We start from the raw sequence: 22,236 nt of genomic DNA, 5'->3' as shown, positions 1-22,236 counted from the left end.
AAATTAGATTAGTAGGGATGATAGAGAAACGGGGAGAAACTAGCAGAAATAGAGAGGAAATACCGAGGCTGTCAATTTATATTTGTGAAGTTTTGTAGATTATTTATTATATTGGGCTTGGGCTGCTGAAAATGCTCTGGCTTTTTACCATCGTGAATTCTAGGTGCTTCTATGCATTCTGCCCCTCCAATTGGTCAATAGACAGGGGTAGCAGCATTTTGGACACATGGTCTGTGCGTTCCCCTCCTCCCCTCCCCCCCCCCCCCGGCAACAGAAGGCGCTCCGGGACAGTTCCACTTTTCTGCCGGGACAACAGGTGCCCGAGCCGGCCATTTGTTCTACTTGATTTATGTCGCATATCACAAGTTGTAGTTTACTTTATTGTGCTGGCCATACTTCACCGCGTGAGATATTGAGTATCGGATTCCGTTTCATGGTTCACCTAAGCGAGGTGAGTCGCACCTTCTACTTAGGTACTACCAGTGCTTACTTATGACAAACCCCAGAAAATACATAAAGTCACGTGTTCATTTGCATGGTAAAAAAAAGTTTCCCACTAACGACATCATTGCTGAACAGCTTCATACCTACTTTAATTTAGAGCCTTGCGCAACCTCAGCCTCACAACCACTCACCTATACCTAAAGCCTTTAACCAGGCCCTTATATTCCTCGTCTATCCCTCCTTTTTGCCTCAAATCATTCAGTCAGAAAATGAACATGTTCGGTTTCGGCCAGCGCCAGCCCTCTTCGGCTGAAAAGATTGCCATGGTTGAGTCAGAGTTTCGCCTGCACATCAACATCCTAGAGAGGTAAGTTGGTACAATCGCCTACACTTTGTCACTAGAACACTGCTGACAGTCCCTTTTTCTAGAGTTACTCGCACCTGCCAAATGAAGTGCCTGGACCAGGAATTCCGCGAAGACACTCTGGCCAAGTCCGAATCGACCTGCCTAGACCGCTGCGTCTCCAAGTTCTTCGAGACCTACATGAAATCATCTGAGGCCATGCAACAGAAGCAGCAGGAGGCTTCTGCCCGAGGACTTCCTGGCATGTAATTTAGGACTGGAATCAATCCCCTTACGACGTCCCCATGCACAGACGTGCTCGCAAAAATAATGAACGATAGACAGTCCATGCATGGTTCTCTGCTCAGCCGGTCTGTAAAAGGCCATGCGCAAAATGCAGCTCCGACAACCCTATGGACGCATGGTTTTCTTTTCTTTTCGCTTTTGCTACACGACATTCAAGGCGCCTCATGGCGCCTGCGGCTTGTACTTTAGAGAAAGCTGGGTGCTTTAGGTCTGGAACGGAAACTCTTTGTAACATTAGACTAAATTTTCATATATGCATGCCACGAATGATCATGTGCATGTTAAGCTTTGAAGCAAAAAATACGGGTAGTGGATAAAAGAAAAGTCGTGGATTTGCGTCATGGGTGAATAAAGGCACTGCGAAACGGCGTGGCATAGCCAACCATGTAATTGGTTGCATTATTTCGTCTTCCGGTCAACGGCCTGAAGAATGTTTGGTCCGGTCCCTATACCTGTGACCGTTCGCACCAGCCAATGAATCCAGCTCTCGGTTTCTAACTGTATTCGTAGTTCCTCTGCTTTCTCTTCCAGACGACTTACTTGACGCTCAAAAACTTCGACGCCCTCCTCCACGTCAGCTACCTTACCTGTCAAGCCCTGGATTTCATAATCCAAACGTGCAAACAATGTTTCTATCTCTTTGATCTCTTCGGTGAATGCGGTACGTTGCTTAGCCATGATCTCGCCAGACGATAGTGCCATGTTGTCATAGCCATCGGAAACACGATTGTGAAGAGCTAGAATTTCCTGGTTCTCACGGATAAAGCGTTCTTCTACGTTCCCTAGGGCGGCAAACTGCCGCTGGGCCCAGGGCTCTAGGTCATATTTAATTTTCTGCGCATCGCTGCAAAACACTCTCGCCAGCTCGAAGAGCGAAAATGCTTGCGCTGATGTATGGAAAACATCAAACATTGGCACAATCTCTTCCCACCGAAGAACTGCATCCGCAGCATCAGAGAAAGACGCACGGCGAGACCATCGTGCGTCGTTGTATGCCGGTCGCTCCTGGGTGCTGTGAAAACTATTGCGGCGTTGTAAACGCTGCATGCATAGATTTACTGGCTCATCTTCAGTGAGCCAGTGGTCTCGGGCGTCATTTATGCCTGTTAGCGACGCTGCGATAAACGGTGGGTCTTTAGAGTCCTTAGTATCACCGCTATCTCCCGGTACACTTTCTGAATATCCGGTGCTTAACGCCTTATCCGGAGTAGCTTCGGCGCCAATATGAATAGGCATGTGGCTTGCCATCCGCTCCAGGTCTTTTTCTCGATGTGCATGAGCGGTATAATACTCCGGCGTCTTGTTCCAAGCCGAGGTTTTAAAGGGGCCATTAGTTCCGGGGGCATAATAGGCCATAGGACTAGACGGTACATCGCTGCAGTCGTCTCTTCCTGACTTGGCCACCCTTCTTGATCCTCCAACAGCATCCTTGATCCTCCCCAGCCCTGACCGAGCATCACTCATACGCTCCGTGACAGACTTAAATCGGGTCTTCTTTTCGCCCTTATCAATAGGGCTGTCCTGAGATATGGTCGAAGTAAGGAATGTGCCTGGCATTGTGCTTTGCGGGGGGACTCCATAGAGATCTTCTTTCCCGTTATTGCTGTCGGCATACTCACTAACTGGAATGGATGAAGCTCGCTGGGTGGCCATGCTCAGAATTTCTTGCTGCTCTTTTGCTGCCATCAGGGCGCTGCCAATTTCAGTATGCTTTTCATGGCTACTCTCAGCGGTTGAGCGGCGGGTTTTTCCCTGCCACAGCCACTTAGGCAACTCCCCATATGCATACCCAATGAACTTTTCAATGTCGAGTGTCTCAACCTCACTTATACCTCCCTTGTCGCGGCCGCTGACTATACCCATTACTAGTTCACCGCGTTTGCCGCCAATTTCGGCAACGGTAGACTTGACTGCGCGTTGGACAGCCCAACCTTCGTTAGCAGCGGCCTTGGCAGTAGCGCTCTGCAGCTTCAACAGAGTCTCGCGATCTAGGACGCCGGTCCTTTCCATCTTCTGATATTTCTGGAAGTGTGATACGCCGCGCATTGTGCTCTCAATTTCAAAAGCATCTTTCGATACAGCAGCACCATATGAATTCAAGCGATTACGTGCTCCCATGAGCAGCCCTAGCAATGCCGAGACTGTCATAGGCCCGAGGATACCATCGGATGGTTCCATGTTGTAGTACTCGACTCCTATGTCGGTCCACCAGTTGCTGATGGCAGCCTCGGTGATGTCGCAGAGCAGTCCGTCGCTAAATATAGTGTTTAGTTGGCCGAAGACTATGAGGGCCATTTGACATAGTCGCACGAGCTCTATCGCCGCCTCTAAAAAGTTTATTTGCTCATGGACGCGGTACATGGAGCAGAACTTTGCTTGGGCCGCTGGCGCCGGTTCATCAAGGGTCAAGCCAGCTCTCCCGGAACAGCCCAAGCGTTTGAGGTTTTCATTGACAATAAACATTTTCCGGTAGGATTTAATGTCGCCATTGGGCACGAGGATAGTAGTGAGGGCCGAGGGGAAGCTACTGAGATTCGTGGTTATGAGGTCACCTAATGGGGTATCTCGCGGTCGCGCATGATGCTGCTGGACTTCTCGGAAAAACATTTTGAGGCGAAGCGACCAGGAGGTCTGGTCTTCGGGCACACTGATGACACCCACGACTATCGTGCTTTTAGCATCGCCAGTGTATGAGGCTATCACAGTGGATGCGGATTTTCGCGAGCAGGCCCATTGCTCAACAAGATATAGTTCGTAGCCTTCGAGAGTAGTGCGCGATTCAACGATATGAACAAGGGGATCTTCTCCGAGATATCTAGATATGCGATGTCTGTGTTAGATGGTGAAATGTAGCTAATTACAAAGGCGACAATAGGCCCAGAGACAAGGTGAAGCGCACCTAAGAGCGACAGGATCGGGGATTACTAGACGTTTCTGTGGTACTGAAGCTGCCTCTGTTACCCTTTGAGCCATGTCCCTTACTTCTTCTATTGATGGCGAAGGCGGGGAGGTCAAAGATTCGTGTGGCTGTGTATGTAATGTGTGTGATGCCCGCAATTCGTGCCGTTTGTGTGAAAGGTGAAGATGGGGATGGTGGCTGTGAAGGTTCTCATCGCTTGCAGGATGAAATGATCGCGCAGGTAAATAATCGTCAGATCGTCCAAGCGACAGACCAGGGAGCATAAACATTATTGTCGCTTGGCTGTGGGACAGGCACAACTGCAGTATATGCTTTAGTAGCTTATTAGTGGAGTAGAAAGGCAGAACAAGGGTGATCTAAGCTTTAATAGGAGCTCTCAGCTCTGTAACAGAAGCAAATTGGTGGCACTATCTTCTTTTTTTTTTTCTTCTTCCTGTGATCGAGCTGTTGGAGCTAGAAATGACGAAAGCGCCTTAGTGGCATGTGTTATTTCGGCGATGGTGATATCATGCTGTAAAAGCTAACGTGCCGATTGTCTTCACTTAGGATACGATGAGCCGAAAGCATGCTGAGATAGATCACGTGGGTCGATAATGTCCGCTATCCCATCTGAATACAGTACGACTTTGTGCTATAACCAAGTACGCACTGTAGCTACCAACAGCAGACACTATCTCATAGTGCGAATAATTGCAGGCTTAACACCCCATACATCTCGAACATCTTCGTTCCCTTAGACCTTCTTCTCAAACTTCCCCTTCTCACCACCGTATACCACCCATTCATCGCCAATTATCGCTTCTAAGACACCGCTGTGCAGCTGCAGAGCCACAGAAATCAGCCCTATTCCATTCTAACAGCCTTATTATTTTCGTATTTCTTATCCCCTGGCGCATAAGTCGAGCTTTACCCACGCAATTTCTTCGCCTTCACCCATTATGTCATCCCACAGTCCTCCTCAGCCAACAACTCTTTTGTTGGCCGAGACCAAGAAGATGAGAAGGGCACCACTTAGGGCCACTGTTAGAGATGCCGATAAATTATTAGCCTTGCTCAAGGAAACTCGTGAGCAGATAGCAACATGTAACTATCGCCCTCTCTCGTCCCTCTATGTCGCAATGCTAATCAAGACCAACCCTTCGCCCACCAGCGGCTCAGGACGGCGGTGCCCTCGCTCTGACCAAACTCCAGAACCCTCTCAAAAATTCATTCGACGGCATGACCTCCTCGCTCAAAGATGTCTCCAAAGCGCAAAAGAACATGGGCAAGGCTATTGATAAAGTCGGTCATTGTATCCTATCTCTATCTCCAAACTCCCCTTCAACCTCTAAATCTCTCCAGCTAACACACACCCCCAATCGCTCTATAGGCATTCCCTGCCCGGCCATTACCAGTCGATTTCCCCCCTCTCCCCCACCGACCTGAACTTGTGAACAGAGCAATAGCTATGCACCTTCTGCGAGAAGGCCAGTTCCCAGCAGCCTCAACATTTCTTCAAGAGGCCAGCGGTTTTATTGCTACAATGAATCCTGATCAGCTTCAGTCTGACTTCCAAAAAATGTATCATATCCTGACGGAAATGAAAAAGTATAACTTAGAGCCAGCCATGGAATGGGCCAGGATAAACCACACAAACCTTGAGCAACGACAAAGCACCTTGGAGTTTGACCTTGTCCGACTGCAATACATATGGCTATGCAAAGGCCCATCTGTTAATGGGCTACCCGACGATGATAACAACGGCCTCATTGGCGCCCTCAAATACAGCAGTCGCATATTCCCGCGCTTCAAAGACCGTAACGCGGCTTCAATCGAGCAATTGGGCGCAGCACTAGCTTTCTCGAGTAACATTGAAGAGTCCCCTTACCACCACTTGTTCGACATGAAGACAGCGTTTGATGACGTTTCGATCGCATTCACTCGCATGTTCTGTTCCATCCTCGGCCTCTCTGCCGAATCCCCGTTGTATATGGCCGCCACTGCTGGCTCTATGTCCCTGCCTCAGGTGCTTAAGTTCTCCAAGATCCAATCTCAAAAGACCGAGTGGTCAACGACAAATGAATTGGCCTTTGAAACCCCTCTTCCGCACTCCATGATCTTCCATCCAATCTTTGTTTGTCCTGTCTTGAAGGAACAGACCACGGCAAAGAACCCGCCTATCCTACTTCCATGCGGCCATGTAATATGCAAAGATGCTTTTGTACGGATAAAAGCCCGAATCTCAAGGCTCAAATGCCCCTATTGTCCTATGGAAGTCAGTGCGGACGCTACGCATGAGATTCGTTTCTAGGCGCTCGTTTCTTTGTATTCTTTTGTTTCTATGGGAGCCGCCTATGCGCGCTCCGATCTGCTTTGATTTCCGACGCATTTGTCTTTGCCCATGTACGTATGTATGCACATATATACTCCTCCTGGCCTGTCCGGGTGCGCAAAGGTGCAGTACTCTTGCTATGACCACCAGATATGCTTTGGTCTTGTCCCGTTTTACTCGTTGGCGTTCTCCGCGTATTTCTTATTTTCCTCTATCAGACCAACCCTACGGGGGAGGGACGGATGATCACAGATCAGTTCCCACTCTGCTATGTTCAATCTAGATAACGCTACTTAATACTAGCACAGCGATTTACATCGGTTTTACTACCCAGTCATCTATAGTTACGCGTCAGACAACGTGCACTTCAAGAAGCAGTACGAGCTTTTTTTTTTTTTGCTCAAACAAGGCCCTTGTTACTAATCTTGCTCAGGTCAAACAAATGAATGTCACAAAAAAATGAGTAAATTTCATAAAGAATCACAAAGCGAAACGGCATCAAGCACAGAACATGACAAAATGAGAAGCAACCAACGGATGGGCATCGCCTCATAGCAAGTAACAATATAGAAAGAAAGAAAAGAAGTGAATAGATTTGGGTATAAAAACATGGATGACCAACAACATCCGTCAAAGCAAAAAGTGAGCCGAACGAAAAGAAAAATGGCAAAATAGAAGAAAAGAAAAGATCACTGGTAAACAGAAAAAATCAGGAATGACACTATACGAGCTCAAGAACAAGAGAAGAAGCCGGTAATGGACGGGTGCAAATCATTTGGGGGGAGACATGAAATGAGCATAAACAGAAAAATGTGATGAATCTAGAGTTGTTTTTTTTGGTTATCCTTGACAATCCAATGTCGATTTAGTCAATAGTCATGCGCGACACGGGCATGGGCTTGATGTCAACCATGTGAATAGAGTTGTTGTTTTCGACCTTTTCCGCATCGGCCTTGGCAGACTGCAGATGCGCCTTCAAGCCCTTGCCAAAGCTGCGCATGCACATGTAGCCGTTGGCAATGGTGACAAGCAGCAAGGCAATGGTAATGACGGCAAATGCAGTCAGCGACTTCTTGACGGGGTAGTAGTCCTTGCGGTAGGTGGGTTGATAGATTCGCACAAGCTTGAAGACGAAGTAGGCCAGGGCTACAAAGTAAAGCATCATTGTGATAATCATCAGTGACTTGATCTCGCGACGAGAGGCAAAGCTAGCACCAAGAAGAATAGCGACTGTGACGGGGATGATGGCAATGGTAAGACCAAATTCAGGATCGCCGTGGTTGGTAACGACGACGAGGAACTGGATCATGAAGCCAAGAAAGAAGAAGAAATCGAACTTAAGAAGGGCGATATAAACCTGTATGCAAATTTGTTAGCGCTGACACAAGTTTTGTCCAACAACACTATGCTTACCTGGTAGTGAAGGAAGCGCTTCTTCATGCGGTAGTCGGCGCCAATATACTTCAGGATGTCCCATGCAAACTCCTGATAAAGTTTCCACGCGGCAAAGATCATGCACAATGTCGTCACAGCGCAAAAGCACGGCATGGCGATCAAGTAGCCCGAAATATCGGCCCAATAGTGGGACGCTGGCAGTTCGTCTTTGAGGACATTAGGAAACATAGAGTCAGGCGCTTGAGAGTCGTTTCCATAAATGCCCTTCTGAGTGCTGTCAAGGACACCTGAGATGACACGCAGAGCATCATGAATTTGGTCGACTTGGATGGCAGTGTACACCATCATGGCCATGTTGGCAAAGCAAAGACCAATGACCTGAATGGTGTTCTTCAAGCGCAGTGCGTCCCAGACAAGGACCATCTCGTAAAGGAATCCGAAAATGAAGAGGGCAAGGAAGGTTGGGATTGTTTTTCGTTGAACAACGGCGGCAGCGTTGGAATCAGGCTCATCGCCGATGCTATCTTGGAACTTGTAGAAAACGTATCTGCAAAAGGATGAAGATTAGTCAAATTAAATCCAAACGTGTATTGTGTTCTTGTCGTACTGTACTGCACTTACGATTCAATTACAAGGCATACTACGGCTTGCACAGAGACAACACCGAAAAAGAAGCGCGGCCACCAAGTGGCAGCAAAGTGAGTGGTCATGCCATTTGACCGTGACGAGGGTATTCCTTTGCTTGTAACCTCGCCATGGTGGGCTGGGACGTCGTTGAAGGCTTGCATGTCGTAATCGCGATCGTGATAGGGTGCAGCCATTGTATCGTGCTTATCTGGGAAGGGGCTTTTGTCGCCCTTGGAAACTGGAGGGAACTTGTTGCTCAGAGTGCTTTGGGCGGGACTGTCTGGTTGGTTCTGAGAATGGCCGTACTGGTTGAAGTCGTCACCACCGAGTTGGTCTCGGTGGGTGTTGAGTCGTGTCTCCACGACGAGGGCAGGGTCGACTCCACACGGAGTCGCTGAGCGCGTGATAATAGTTGTGATGAGTGATGGGTGTCTTTTGGCAAAATGGCAAGCCCCTCGTGATTATCGAGAAGGTGGCAAAAACGAGAGAAGCAAAACGTCGACACAGTCGCGAAGATTCGAGAGGTATTGCGCTTGACGCGGACTAACAATGAGGGAGGATAAAATTTGGTGTGTTAGAGTCAAGAGCTTGTTCTTGAGCCAGGGAGAAAGTCGACGAGTAGTCAACAGAGTTGGTCGAGTCGTTTCAGTAGATAGATAAGGCAATGCAACGTGTGCCGGGCGAGGGTTTGTGTGGTTCGGGGAAATACGAGTCGAATTGGCGAAGCAAGGAGGGCGTACAGGAAGGTGCAGGCTATAGCCGCAAAGGATGTCTTAATAAGAGCAAAGATGGTGGAGTGAGGAAGTTGGCTAATAAAAACAAACAGGGGGAAAATAAAAGGTTGGCCGGTAATTGTTATGCTCGTGCTTTACGTGCTGTCGAAGCAAGTATCATCAGAACACCAGAGCCAAAATCTAAATCAAGGAGACCGCGAGAAGACAGCGAAAGAGATGGAGCAGGACACAGGCGGATAAAGTAGAAGGAGCGCCAGGAAGGGAATACGGGCGAAAGTAGTCGTTGCAACAAAGTTGATGGAAGCCAGCATCCAATTAAAAAAAAGAACAATAAAAAGAAGGGAAAAAAAGTTTGAAAAAATAGAAGGCACGCGGTCGCCAACAGGGGCCAAATGGCAAGTGCTCGCTTCTTCCAGGCCAGGGAAAAAGAAAAAAACAAGCGATCACTAAAACTGCAATTGCACTGCACTGCGCTGCACTTGTACTTGCAATTGCACCTTTTTTTTTTTTTAGCTTTAAGGATCACAGTAATAGAAAAGGGCCAAAAGGGAGGAATGGCCAGGTGGGAATGGGTCACCTTTTAGAGACCGCATATTTATTGCGCCTTCAAGCCAACGCAAAAGCCCCCCGTTCATGCTGTGCTTACTGAAGACAAAGAATCAGCCCTGGCTTGGCTTGACCTTTAACCTTTAACTCGATTTAAACTTCATCTCCTAGTTCTTACACAGTCCTAGTCTGATTTTACGAGTAGTATACCAAAAAAGAACCCCCTCCCCCCAACTTCGCATTCTAACACACATTCACTACTGCATCCAATCATCGCACTTCCTATAGTGGCCGCATGCTTTCTTTGTGCTGGTCTTGGCCTTGGCCTCCCTCTCTCCTCCCTTCTTCTGGCCCCGCTGAAACACCATCTGAAGCGTTGATCTGTGACGGATAGCGTACTAGCGAAACAGTTGACCGCCCTAAAAAAGAAGTAAGCCATGAACTCCTTTCCTCCTCCCCTCCCCCCCTCCTGCCGTCCGTGTCGCATACTCTTCTTCCCAGCTCGGCACTGCTACTTGAAAACCCGGTGTTTGATATCCGACGATCAACAGCTTAGCCCTCTCCTCCCTCCTACCCTGTGCCTCAGTGGCTACTCGATACCTTATTCCAGACAAACTTTCTATTAGAAGTTAATATCCTGCTGGAATTCCCGTCTTTCGGGCTATTTTCGTCTCCTTGATGTGTCTCTGTCTTGGATTTTGCTCTGCAATATTTTCCTCTGCGAAATGGCTAAACCCTACTTGTCTCCCGCTATTTGTTTCTTGCCTATCCCCGATTAGCGCCTAGGCAGATTTTTTTCTCTTTTCTTCGCCGACCGTCGCAAACATGACGTGACCCAACATTCCACGTCTTTGCCTACACTGATTCTGTAGACCAAGTAAAAAAAAAATGCGATACTTGATTGACAATGCAAGCCTGTGAGTGTGAGGTCTTGTGATGTGCCATATACTCAAAAAAGCACACAGACATTCCAGCTGCTCAGTCCTGTCTATAATGGCCGTGCAGAGGCCAGTAGGCGGTGCCAGCCTGCTCCGCCTGCATTCCCAATTCTCATTCTTTGTTTGATCTCTCGTTCAGTTGCCAAATCAAAGCCCCCGTTGCTATCGAAATTAACGTCGTTGTCGGGTTTGTTGTTGCTTTCGATTGCACAGGAGCACGCACCTCTCCTTTTAGTGCTTAGTTGTTTTTTAATCTGCTTGATATTTACACTGGCGTCCATTTTGAACCTCTTGCCCCTGAGCCAGTCAGACAAGACAGTCCAAACTCACAAAGAACTCGCCCAGCACAGAATCTACGTCTCCTTGGCTTCCCAACATTTTGCCACTCTGTCCTTGAACTCGGCTTAGTTATCTTCTATTGCCTATCATCGCCATAGAAACGCTGTAAATAGTGGTAGTATTGGACCACTAGTGCTGACGAATCTGGCCCCCACTTTCTCCACTCTAACCTAGTGGTCTGTTCGGCAAAACCGCGGTGTTCTAACCCTAACCCAGGATATTGTGTACAAGGGCCTGGACTAGTCGAGCCCCACTTTTAGATGAGCCATGCAGTGTGCAAAAGTACATTTGACAATCACATTGGAATTGTTTCCCTAGCACAATCCCACCACTATATTCTCACTTGCAGATCGTGTATGTACCTATATGCAAAGCTTTCCTGCAAACTCTTTCGCGCTTGCATAACTCAGTAATGACCCCTTTCCCGCTATCCGTTTCTCCTTTCCAAACACGAAAGTGACACAAGTGTTTTGTCTTGGCATGACTGAACGGGAAGAATATGACTATCACAGGTCAACAAACCTTGGATATCACTCTTAAAGGGTTCCTCTGCCTATCCACTGCATCAATGTCAATGCAATACCAACATCTTATCCGGTACTTGCAATACTTGCAAAGGCAAACAATATGTGATACTTGATACTTATTCTTTCTTTCATCACCCGTATCTACAGTCCCCGCGTCCCATCTCGGCCTTATAACGTTAACTAGCAGTAGTCTCAAGGCCCAAACTCACAAAGAATCATTGCATCCTGCAGACTACATCTGGCCATTCTTTCAATCTTGCTCCCCTTACACTTTCTCTTTTAACCAAACTCTTTGTTTCTAGTTCACACATGGTTACCATACGATCTAGTTGACAAGCATCTGTCTAGTGTCTACTTGGTGTATTGCGTATCTGTTTTAGCAAACTGAAACAGTGACACCTATCCCCCCCCCTCCCCTCCCCCCAACCCCTCCACCCATATCGCATTAGGTTCTGGCGATCCCTCAGATACATAGGTTTGATTGATTGATAGATTGACAGTTGGAATCATATGCTACTGGCTATACCTTCCAGAGCATGCTCGGAGGCCTGGCTGCTGTGCTCAAGGTACACGAATGGAGTTGTCCAAATAGCCTTTACCTGCTCTATCTGGGAATCGCCTAGCAGTGTAGATTTATCGGGCGGGAAGCATCTGGGTTCAGTGTTACATGTAGATTCAAAGTTTTCCCCGGTAGAGACCGATTGAAGTCTGTTGGGGGATTGTACCGAACGCTTGTATATGTATCCCGCTGCACATACGATAAGGGTACGTCCAATTTGGATTCGACTCCTCACTGAATGACAGCATGTACCCCGCTCTATTTATGTTTAATATCATCCACATGAGCTCAGTTTACTCATGACCTTGATAGATTTCTTTTGTGCAACACCATAGTCGGTAACCCTAAGGGCCTGCTAATTAACTCCAACTCTTGGTCCCACACCCTACTGACACTTGTTTTTGTGTAACATGACCACAATCAAGCTCAGCGACGAGGCCGGCCCAGGGTGCAGACATTCTGATGGATAGCAACTTAAATTGGAATCCAAGTACTGCTCTTTGTACATGGGCCTTATAGTATAGACCAGTGCCTGTGAATCCAAGCAATATTCACAGTTGTCTTTGATGTCTTTCTAAGCCAAGATGTCTCTACAGGGGAAGCATTTGGGGTATCAACACTGAGAAAGCTTCACGAGTAAGATTTATAAGCTAGAAGAGCAAGTCCAGACACAGTCTTTATTTCTATTGCGATAATAATCACTTGCCCCTAAGAAAGCACGATTTTTCTTGTCTTTTGTCCCCTAAACGAAACGATCTTCAGAGGAGAAAACCAGCGCAGATAAACAAGCACCAGGACCGCTCGCTGGGATCCACCCCGAACAGATCGCCCCGCGCTCACCACAACTCTCAACCCCACTCCGTCCTTCCTCACATCCTCGCAGGACGGACTGCGCCTATAGGAAAAAGTCCAAGAATCCTTCGAGACAAGAGCCAGAACGCCTGCGTGGGATTGATGCTGTAGAATGGAATGGGCGTGGTGGTAAATAGAAGGGCGAAAAAAAAGGAATTCAGAGTCTAGAATCTCTGTCTTGCATGTCTATATGCGTACACCCCTAATGCAAAGAAAGCTTACATACATAGCCGCAGCAGGACGGACCGAGCCCCTCCTTTGTTATGTTACTCCCTCTTCCCTCTTCTCTTAAAAGCTCTAGGACGAGTACTACATGGCAAGGATTATATACTACGCTGCCCGTTCTTTCGATCCCGTGTTCTGTCTCCGAGATGAGAATAAAAGCGTGAATATGCACATGGACTACGCTAGCAGGCAAGCGGCAGAGCAAAGGGTCATTAAGACGGAGCAAAAGGTGCAGTTTCTCTTTGTTGGATTGGAACCACGGAGCCCCTCTTGCGTATTGCACGGCGTATTTGCTGTGCGGCTCCACTTTCATTGCAGCTCTACTCCAAAGCATGTCTCTCTCTGTCTATCCTGCCTTTTTCTTCCAATGTAACATTAGCCATCCACGATGCTCTTTTTTTTCTCTTTTTCCTCTTTACTCCCCCCCATTTCTCTGTTTTATTTTTCTTCTTTCCCCCAGACCATACAGTACAAGCGCACACGTAGTCTTAGCCATGATGATTGTGTTGGTGAGAGTTATATCAGGGCCATCACGCAACTGGTGCTCTTAGTCCACAATACACCCCGTTGATCTTTCCCGTCATGTTGTTCCGTTCGTTCTATTTGGCCTCCCTCGGCTACAGATCAGGCCAACCTATCACGACATCGATATTTTCAAGGAATATCCATGCTCAGCTGCTTAGCATGTGCTCCTGCCCCCTCTGAAGCTGGATATTGCTCAGATCACGGTCGGCCATATAAAAGGAGCATAGGCCTTGGTCAGTTGATATTGATGAGAATGGAGCCGTGTGCCCTTTTGAGCATGGCTTATCCCAGCTGATGGCTAAACTGGAGTTTCGAGACAGAAAATCACGCTACTACCAATGACTTGTCGTGTATTGTGGGAATGTCATGCCATGTACTATTCCAGGCGGAGCTTGAGGTCGTGTTTGCAATAATATAGGCAGGCCTAGGCGTAAGCCAAAGTCTCGTATCGTGTTAGGAACAGTACCTGCAATATCACAATGTACTATCAGTTTTAAAGACATACCACATTGGGCAAGATGCTATTCGATTTCTAAATGATGAGGCAAATGCAAAGCCTCATGCCTTTTACGGCTATGAGGAAGATCCAGATTCCGTCCGATGTATGCTCGTTTCCTTGTAGTAGTAAATACATTTTTATATCCCGAAATTCCCAGAAACAAAAAGAAACCCCAAATGCAATAATAAAGATAACAGGAAAGACAGGGCAGCAGGTAACCGGTAGAAGGAGGGGGGGGGGGGGGGAATAGCCAAGAAAGGGAAGAAGAACAAGTATGGAAACTAAAAGACGAGAAAGAATACCGGATCCCGAACAGCTAGTGTCGACAAAAAAGCAAACCAGAAAAATACACCAAAATTCCGACCCATAATGTCTAAAAGCACGAAGCCACCGCTGGCCAAGCAAAAAATAAAAGAAATAAAAAAGTATAATCCGTGTACGTTTATGTTGGGTGTTCGGACCCCTGTAACCCGTAATTATGTTTTGTGTGGATATAGTTGAGAACGAAATCGGAATGCCGAGCGAGTTTTAAGAAATAATGGCGACATCCCCCAGAAATCGTCGCTATGAAAGACCGGAGGTGTAAAAGCTGTCGAATTAGGGGGTGGGAACGGGCAGTGAGTAGAAGAAGAGATTATGACTGGGCCGTGTATGTCGTTCGTTCTTGTCGCCATAGACGAGTTTGGTTTCATTGAACCATTGGTGAATAAGGCGAAGTGACGGGAGGAAGTAAGAGTTATAACGACGCTGAGTATAAATGTCATGATGCAAACAACGCAACAGATGAGCTCCGTTCACATAAGTCTTTGGGTTTTTCCGAATCAGAACGCCAGCGGGCAAGGGTTGTGCCGCCGGGGGTGAGTAGTAAAGGTGCTCTTCTCGGGTTCGCCGTCAGACGGGCGTCGTCGTTTTGGTCACCATCGGTACGGCTTCCCCACGAAGTCTTTGGCATTGAGTTAGTCGAGAAACTGGGCGGCAGGTGTTCAAAAAGATGACCGTCAACGTACCATTTTCAATGTGAATAAAGCATATAGCTTGATGAGTCCGTGGAAATAGCCAAAGGCGATGGAGAGAGGTAAAAATACGATAGAGCTGTAATCACGGCGAAACAAACCAATAAGCTTGACGACTTTGGTAAAGCCAAACATGAAGATTACCAAAGCCCATGTTGCAAGCAGGCGGTCTTGACGGTCCTCCCAATCCTGGGTAGCACGCCAGCAGCTCCAGATGAGCAATGGGTCAACTACAAAAGCCAAGGATGTGAACGTAGCAATGTGGAGAGCATAGGTGCACCACGGTTGCTGGCTATATGAAAAGTTGTCAGTGTTAGCGTTAACTTGCTCTTCCAATATAATCGTGTGCTCCTTTTTTTTTTCCTTCTTTTTTCTTCACTGGCTAAAACGTTTTATGTCCATATCAAAACAAAGACCGAGTCTTTGTGAGATGTAACCACGCCACCTTCAGCGAATGAGCTAGTGAAGTGAGTACGCAAAGGATTGGGCGCAATCTCTGTGCGTTGCTCATCCTTTGCTTCATCTTTGTTGCTTGTTGTTTCTGAATAGCCGAGACTGCTCGTTGATCTTTGGCACATTTGTTGCACTGCAGTCAGTGTGTCCGCACTCGCGCACCGGCCATATTAAGAGGGGCTTCTTAGTCATAAGCTTGGTCGGATCATGAGGGAGTGCGTGTGCATGGGTTGAAGAAAGAGAAGGCCCAACAAATTGCACAACCAAGCTAGAAACGCCGGCCGGGAAAGATAACAGCAATCCAGGTGAGCGCATGTCCAAGAGGAAGAGAAAAATCAATGAACGCAGAAAATAGATACAGGCGAGCAAAAAAAAAAAAAAAAAAAAAAAAAAAAAAAGGAAAAAAAAGTCCACAGGGTAACACAAAAGGGACGCTAACTTACGTGATGACATGACGTTCCTGGGTCAAGCTAGTCCAGTTGCTGCGCCAGTTGCTGCGAGCCCATCTAGAGCACTGAAACAAGAACTTGTGATTGTTTTCGAGCGTGGTTTCAATTTGACAAGCATCTTCATACTGAATCCACGTTTTCCATCTGTTGCTAACGAGCCAGCGGGTGACAAAGTTATCGTCGTCGGCGTTGAGAGTATATTTTCCCCAGCGTTCAGTCTTGAAAGCTTCGAGAAAGTCTGTGCTAGAGAGGATTTCTTTGCGATAGGCCCCAGTGCGCCCAGACATGCAGGAGGTTCCTCCATCGATGTTGTGGGTGGCGGAGATTTCGAAGTTGCGACGCTCGATGTAGGCAGCGCCCAGCCAGTTCCAGCACCTTTCGCTCCATGTGCCCCTCTCCAGACGGCGGACTCTTTGGCAGGTCCCAACACCGCCTATTCTTTCGTCGTGATCGAATGGGGCGAGAAGCCAGCTGAGGGTTTCGTAGGGCCAGGTAACGTCATCATCGGCCATAACAATGATATCAGTCTTGACTTTCGGAAGAGCCTCGCATACCTGCAGGCGCTTGTTGGCAATCGGCGTTGCCAGCACTTGCACATCAGGGTGGTTGAATGACTTGGCGATCTTGATGAGGTCGGCTTGTTTGGGTGTGGTTGTTACCAGCATAAGTGTTGCCGGATTAGTGTTGAGGATGGATTGCAGCGAAGGGAGTAGCTCTTTGAAATTAGTATGGATGGTTGGTACTATGATGGTGACATCCTGGGACGTCAACTTGGGCTTTTCAGGCAAAGGGTAAGATTTGTAGCACCAATGGCTGATACAGTGCACAATAAGGCGCACATAACGGTGAAGCCTGCGACGCAACGACTAGTGTTAGTTTGTCTGCATTTCATGCTGGGATGACAAGCCATGGCGCAGCTGTTGGGAAGGCGACTCACCAGAGAGCCCAGAAGAAGTATACCCAAAACCGAGTAGAATTGTAGAATTCAAGCTCAACCAAGGAGTTAAGCAATCCGGCGTAGCGCATTTTCAAAAGCAGTGTGAGCTGCGGCAGTCTGGAATCAGCGGGATGCAGTATTGCTATGGATCTCAATTGAGATCGTAGTCGGCTTCGAGCTAAGTCTTTCTCGCGCATGTTAGTACGATGACTTAGTGGGGTCAAGATAAGCCATTGTATATAGGGATGAGGGGATTGGCAACAAATATGAAGCCGAGAAAACAGGAAGACAGCAAAGATAAGGATGATATAAAAGAGGAGGGAGGGGGGAGCACGTACATTGTGAAGGCCCAAGGCAAGAAAAGGAAATGCGTGTGTTGTTGAGTTTAGCCAAGTCACACACCTAGACAAGGCATGACCCCATACAAATTGGTAGTCGCAGCCAGACTTTCGGCTAGCCCTCAACACAAAAGGGAAAGAATAGGCAATGAGCGCAATGTAAGTGCTGGGCGATGACAGTCAACCCAAGGCTAGAAAAAAGGGTATCCTTGACTTGCGACAGAAGGGAGTGTGGAGTGAGGTTTTGGACACTAAAGAGGGGGGGGGGGGGGGGGCTTTTTTTTTAGCGAGTTAGAAGGCCCAGAACTTGGTGACAACGAGATTAGCCAGAAGGAAGGCAAGAGACAAGTTCGTTTGCTCTTTCCAGTCTAGATCTTTCTTTCTCTGGAAAGAAATTGTTGGCCTGAGGGGGCAAGAAGATAGCCAGTGCCTTGGGTCCTGTCCAGCTGTTCTTTTTCAGACTCTTTCCCGCCAATGTATCCAAATTCCAATCAAACACGGGACGACAGGACAGCAGAGGGGAGTGAGGGGGCGCCTGAGCAGTCAGATCTCACTGAACAAATTCAAGCGTCGTTTGTCGCTCCTGCTGCCTTCTTTTTATTCTACCACAAAAGCAATATATGATAGCAACAAGCGTGAAGCGCTGTCAGAAGATTGATTCCCGCCACGGCAGCTCAAGCTACAAATCGACTAGAGAAACGAGTGAAAAGATAACGAATGGCACCAGGTCGGTAAAAAGAGAAAGGCGTTTCAAGGAGATGTCCCCATCTAGTCCTGGACGGCGGGATCCACGAGTGGGTGAGCAGAAACTGAGATGAAGAGAAGAAGGAAAAAGATGGGACGAATATCCAAGACAGTAACACAGTATGTACTAAAAGAAACAATGGGAATATAGAGAAAAAGCAGCCGGTAAACGAAAAGAAAAAAGAAAAAAAAAAAGAAAAAAGACCAAAAACCTGAGCCAAGGGCAAGAAGATATCGAGAAACAAGCGATTAAGACGGGAGCAACGCCGCCACAGATGGACAAGAGAAAGAACAAATATAATAAGAGCAAGGCAATGTGGAACACGAAAAAGAAGTGAATGAGAGAAGACAGAGTGGGAAAAGAACAGGAGCGTAAATAAGAACAAACAAAGAAAGATAGCTGTGAGCTTGATGGGGAACGGCGCAAGGATATATAGCTTGAGTCCTCTATATCTACGACAGGCAAAAAGAGAAAAAATAAATAGGATAAAAAAAAGTAGACCTCTTTATACAGTCTTATTCTTGCCTTGTCTGCTATGATTGTCTCTTGTCCAATTTCTGTATCTGTTTCTAGAGTCCCTCGCTCTGTGTGCGATGTAATGTGCATGTTGCCGCAATATACATCGCTAAATTCACCCCCCCCCCCCCAACAGCAGACCGTTTCTCTGCTTGCATCTCCACCCTCTAGTTTTTCCTCTGTGAAAAACAAAATAGAGAGCCTGAGCATCAAAGAGTCTGGTTGATAATCCGACTTGAGACGTACCACAAAAACCCGCTTGGTAAATCAAGCCTACAGGTGCATATGTTTGTTCATGCAAGACTATGGGAAGGTTGGTTGAGGTCATTTCATAGCCTCCATCGCCCTCCAAATCCGGCTCTTCTATTCTTACTGATCTCAATCTCTACCCGTTGTCTATAGTTGTCCTCTGGCAAGGATAGCCAGTCTTTCTGTCGTCCTGGTGTATCGCTTCTATTCTGAGCACTAAAAACACTGACTTCAAGAGAGTTGAGACGTCGGCAAGGCATAGCATGCAGGAGACGCTCCTTTGCGATATGGATGTCTACGAGGGCCAAGTCAAGAGATGGCATCCGCCCTACCGTTTCGTCCGGCCTTCCCTATGGATATGCGAAATCGCGCTCCTCTCGCCTGCTGCACTCTTCGTCGCCGTGGCAGATATGGCTTTGTGAGTTGGTGGATATTGTGCATAGCAGCCATGGTAGCAAGCAGCTTCTTTGCTGGCCGATGTAGCGTCGATTCAAGATTGCCATGAATCCCATATTGGCCATAGAGGAAATGTGGGAGAAAATCGTGGGTTGTCCGGGTCAACTTGTCTTCCCCTCCTTGGTAATCCGCCAGGTCTGGATAAACCCGTGACTCGAGGGCGATCGCGCGCGCTCGCTTCGGTAGACCAGCGAGACAGGCCGACATCCACTGCAAGAAAAGAGAAGCTCGGCTGTACGAGAGCCAACGAAACCATTTGCCACGTATCGTCAAGAGCCACGAGGGGCTGCCATGAGCGCCTTAGGAAAGAAAAGAAGCGAAAAGCCAACCAGAGCAAGAAAGACCGGCAGGCAGACAGGCAGGCAGGCCGGTAAGGGTCCTCAAACATACTAGGAGGGGGGAGCACAGGGGGTCCAGCGCCGCTTTGGCGTTTGACATGCCTGCGATCTCCATACAAAGCAAAAAGGAAGATTGAAAGAAGAGGCATCGAAAACTCTGCGCTCCCAGAAGCCCAGTCGAAAAAAAAAAAAAAAGAAAAAAAAAAAGAAAAAAAAAAAAAAACGCACAGGGACAGGAAAAATAAAATAAAATAAAAAAGAACAGCAAGGGTGCAGCAGAATAAGACTAGATGACATGGGCCCCAATGTTGATCTGATCCCCAGAAGCAATGGCCTACCGGCTATCAATAATTTTGCGTCCAGGCTTTTCTTGTTATATTGGCGAGGGCGGGGTGGTCGGCCCTTGGGGCTAGCAGAGCAGACCCAAAGCGGAGGAAAGAAAAGCTGGTCTTTTTTTCGTTCTTTTCCCTTGCTTGTTCCCGATCTTACTCTGCTAAAAAGGAGAAAGAGGCCTGGTGGTAAACCTGTGGGTGAACACCTACAGGCCTATAGTGTCCGTAGTCCTTGCAAGCGAAAGGCATCTTCATATTCCTCTATGCTCGAACCACATCGTACAGCGGTACTATCTGGCCTTGATACAAGGCGGGCGGCTAGCAGATATGCAATATCATCTCCACCTTTGTCGTTATCGTCCTCTTGCATATTGGCTTTTGCTACTCGTCGTTTTCTCTATATTGTATATGTATCTATACATATATTCCAGCAGAGACTCCAGAAAAGCTGCGGCCTCCTTTGCAGTCTCAAAACTCCTGGCCAGCCTCACCGCATCGCAAGTTGTCAGTAGCCCGTACAGTACATGCAGCCCAGGCCGGGCCCATCCAAGCTGCTCCGGGGGTCCTCGACCAAAAACGCTATCCGTAAAGACAGCAGCCAATGAGTCTTGCGCAATACGCGTGTGTGCGTTCTGCGTGTCGTGTGCGCCCCCACTCAAGCACCCCTTTCCCCTCCGTGTATCGGCAATTTTCTACAGCTGGCAGTTGCTGGCCGCCGCTAGCAAAGGGCCAAATCGATATGTAAGCATATACAGTAAGGCTAGACACGCCGGGCACACCATTCCGAAGGGGAAAGAAAAAAAATAAAAATAAAAAGGAAAATAAAAAGCCACAGCGTCATGGCCGTTAGCCTAGCACTTCACAAAGCATACCATCCCTTTTTTCAGCTTGTACTACAATGAGCTGCAATGGCTGAATCAGGCGTGTCGTCCCATCATCTCCCCTCCTTTCTTTCTTTCTTTCTTTCCTTCTTGTCTTTTCTGTCTCTCGATCGTCTAAACAACTCTCTATTTTAGAAGCCATTCCTCGCACATGAACGCATAAACATGTGCCATGTATACTCTGGGAGGAAGGACAAGCCACATGCCAACAGCAGCGTAACAAGAATTTCTAATTGTATGTATGTATACCCACGTATTTGCTCCACAAATCTATCTACCTGGCGACTGTGTTCGATCGTTGCCTCCTCACCTATGCAAGGAGTTCTTGCTGTTCGCCATCTGCCTGCCCGTTTATATCGTCAACCTCTGCGGCAGTCAGCCCATCAAGCAAAGAGCCAGCCAGCCCCTGAAAGGCCATAGAGACGGTGAACACCAACAGGCGCTTTGACGCCGTATAATGTTACAGTATTCTCGCCACAAGTATCGTGTTATTTTTTCTGCTCCCATCTTGACATAAGAAAGTCCACCATGTCATGGGAGAGTGCAAAATTTTATGTGAACCACTCTGCATGTTACCACATCCTCCTGCAAATCACACAATAAATATAGAACCCCTGTCGAGTTGCCATTGTAATTGTTGAACCCTCCATCCATCTATATATTTGTGATTTACGTGTCCGACAAACGGACAATGGGACCTTTGTCTCACGCCCTCCTATACACACCCCCGAAGAAAAAGAAAAGAAAGAAGAAAAACGGATGGAAAACTTGGACAAGCAAGGGGGGGGGGGTAGGCAGGGTTTGATTCATCCAAGGCATAAAAATACACAAGTTTACATGCGTTGTTATGAGGGACTTCTGACCTGCCCTGTGACTTGGTGGGCCTACGAGACTCGCTCACGACAAAAATGTAATTGAAGCACCTTGACACCTCTGCATTTCAGCAATGAAAAAGCTGGGGGTTGTTTCTGAGAGACCTGCGGTTGCTCTAATGCTTCTCTCCGCCCAGGGAGGCCTAGCCAGGAGTCAGGAGCTCGATATTGCCCCTTCCCCTTCCCCTTCCCCTTCCCCAGCACTACATGTAACGGAGAGTCCCTCGCCTCCGATGGCAGCCTCGATTCACGCGGTGCAACTTGTGCAGGCTTTCTCAGAACCTCATCGGGCCACTTCTTTCATCGGTGGCCCGGGGCTGGTAGAGCAGCAAGGGGGAGGGGGCAAAGGAAATACAAGGAGAGGAGACCTCCTATTCGCCTTTTTTCTCTCGGGGGGGGGGGGGAGGGATCTTTTTTTTTTCGCTGCGATCCTTTTCTTTTAACGGTTTGAAGGAAGACCAAGCGACAATATAACACTCCACTCATAGACACAAAACCATGCGGCATAGTGCGATTTGCAGGTCTTTACAGCCAGTCAGTGATGTTGTTTACGTTTTTTTGGTCCCC

At 47.7% G+C, this 22,236-nt stretch overlaps 5 protein-coding genes across 5 annotated transcripts; 2 read left to right on the top strand and 3 right to left on the bottom strand.

The window, feature by feature from the left end:
- Window positions 1-713: 713 nt before the first annotated feature.
- On the top strand, window positions 714-1,057 carry HOO65_010405 (Mitochondrial import inner membrane translocase subunit tim-10; the record flags this gene model as incomplete). The annotated part of the gene is made up of 2 exons (XM_071006229.1): window positions 714-811; window positions 874-1,057. The coding sequence occupies 2 exons, from the start codon at window positions 714-716 to the stop codon at window positions 1,055-1,057; spliced, it is 282 nt and encodes a 93-aa protein (XP_070862227.1).
- A 435-nt stretch (window positions 1,058-1,492) lies between these two features.
- Window positions 1,493-4,066, bottom strand: HOO65_010404 (Protein STB6; the record flags this gene model as incomplete). Its single annotated transcript, XM_071005455.1, has 2 exons — window positions 1,493-3,908; window positions 3,993-4,066. The coding sequence occupies 2 exons, from the start codon at window positions 4,064-4,066 to the stop codon at window positions 1,493-1,495; spliced, it is 2,490 nt and encodes an 829-aa protein (XP_070862226.1).
- Window positions 4,067-4,951: 885 nt separating this feature from the next.
- HOO65_010403 (Protein RMD5 -like protein B) lies at window positions 4,952-6,303 on the top strand (the record flags this gene model as incomplete). The annotated part of the gene is made up of 3 exons (XM_071005854.1): window positions 4,952-5,078; window positions 5,164-5,294; window positions 5,383-6,303. The coding sequence occupies 3 exons, from the start codon at window positions 4,952-4,954 to the stop codon at window positions 6,301-6,303; spliced, it is 1,179 nt and encodes a 392-aa protein (XP_070862225.1).
- An 886-nt stretch (window positions 6,304-7,189) lies between these two features.
- On the bottom strand, window positions 7,190-8,540 carry HOO65_010402 (UPF0658 Golgi apparatus membrane protein C23H3.04; the record flags this gene model as incomplete). Its single annotated transcript, XM_071005856.1, has 3 exons — window positions 7,190-7,681; window positions 7,738-8,266; window positions 8,341-8,540. 3 exons carry the CDS (start codon window positions 8,538-8,540, stop codon window positions 7,190-7,192), a joined length of 1,221 nt encoding a protein of 406 aa, XP_070862224.1.
- Window positions 8,541-14,850: 6,310 nt separating this feature from the next.
- Window positions 14,851-17,031, bottom strand: HOO65_010401 (chitooligosaccharide synthase NodC; the record flags this gene model as incomplete). The annotated part of the gene is made up of 4 exons (XM_071005543.1): window positions 14,851-15,033; window positions 15,098-15,395; window positions 16,000-16,818; window positions 16,943-17,031. The coding sequence occupies 4 exons, from the start codon at window positions 17,029-17,031 to the stop codon at window positions 14,851-14,853; spliced, it is 1,389 nt and encodes a 462-aa protein (XP_070862223.1).
- Window positions 17,032-22,236: the final 5,205 nt, after the last annotated feature.

Source organism: Ceratocystis lukuohia (genome assembly GCF_044167205.1).
Source record: "Ceratocystis lukuohia strain C4212 chromosome Unknown Supercontig1_pilon, whole genome shotgun sequence".
Taxonomy (NCBI): domain Eukaryota; kingdom Fungi; phylum Ascomycota; class Sordariomycetes; order Microascales; family Ceratocystidaceae; genus Ceratocystis; species Ceratocystis lukuohia.
This window is presented reverse-complemented; position numbering and strand designations above follow the sequence as displayed.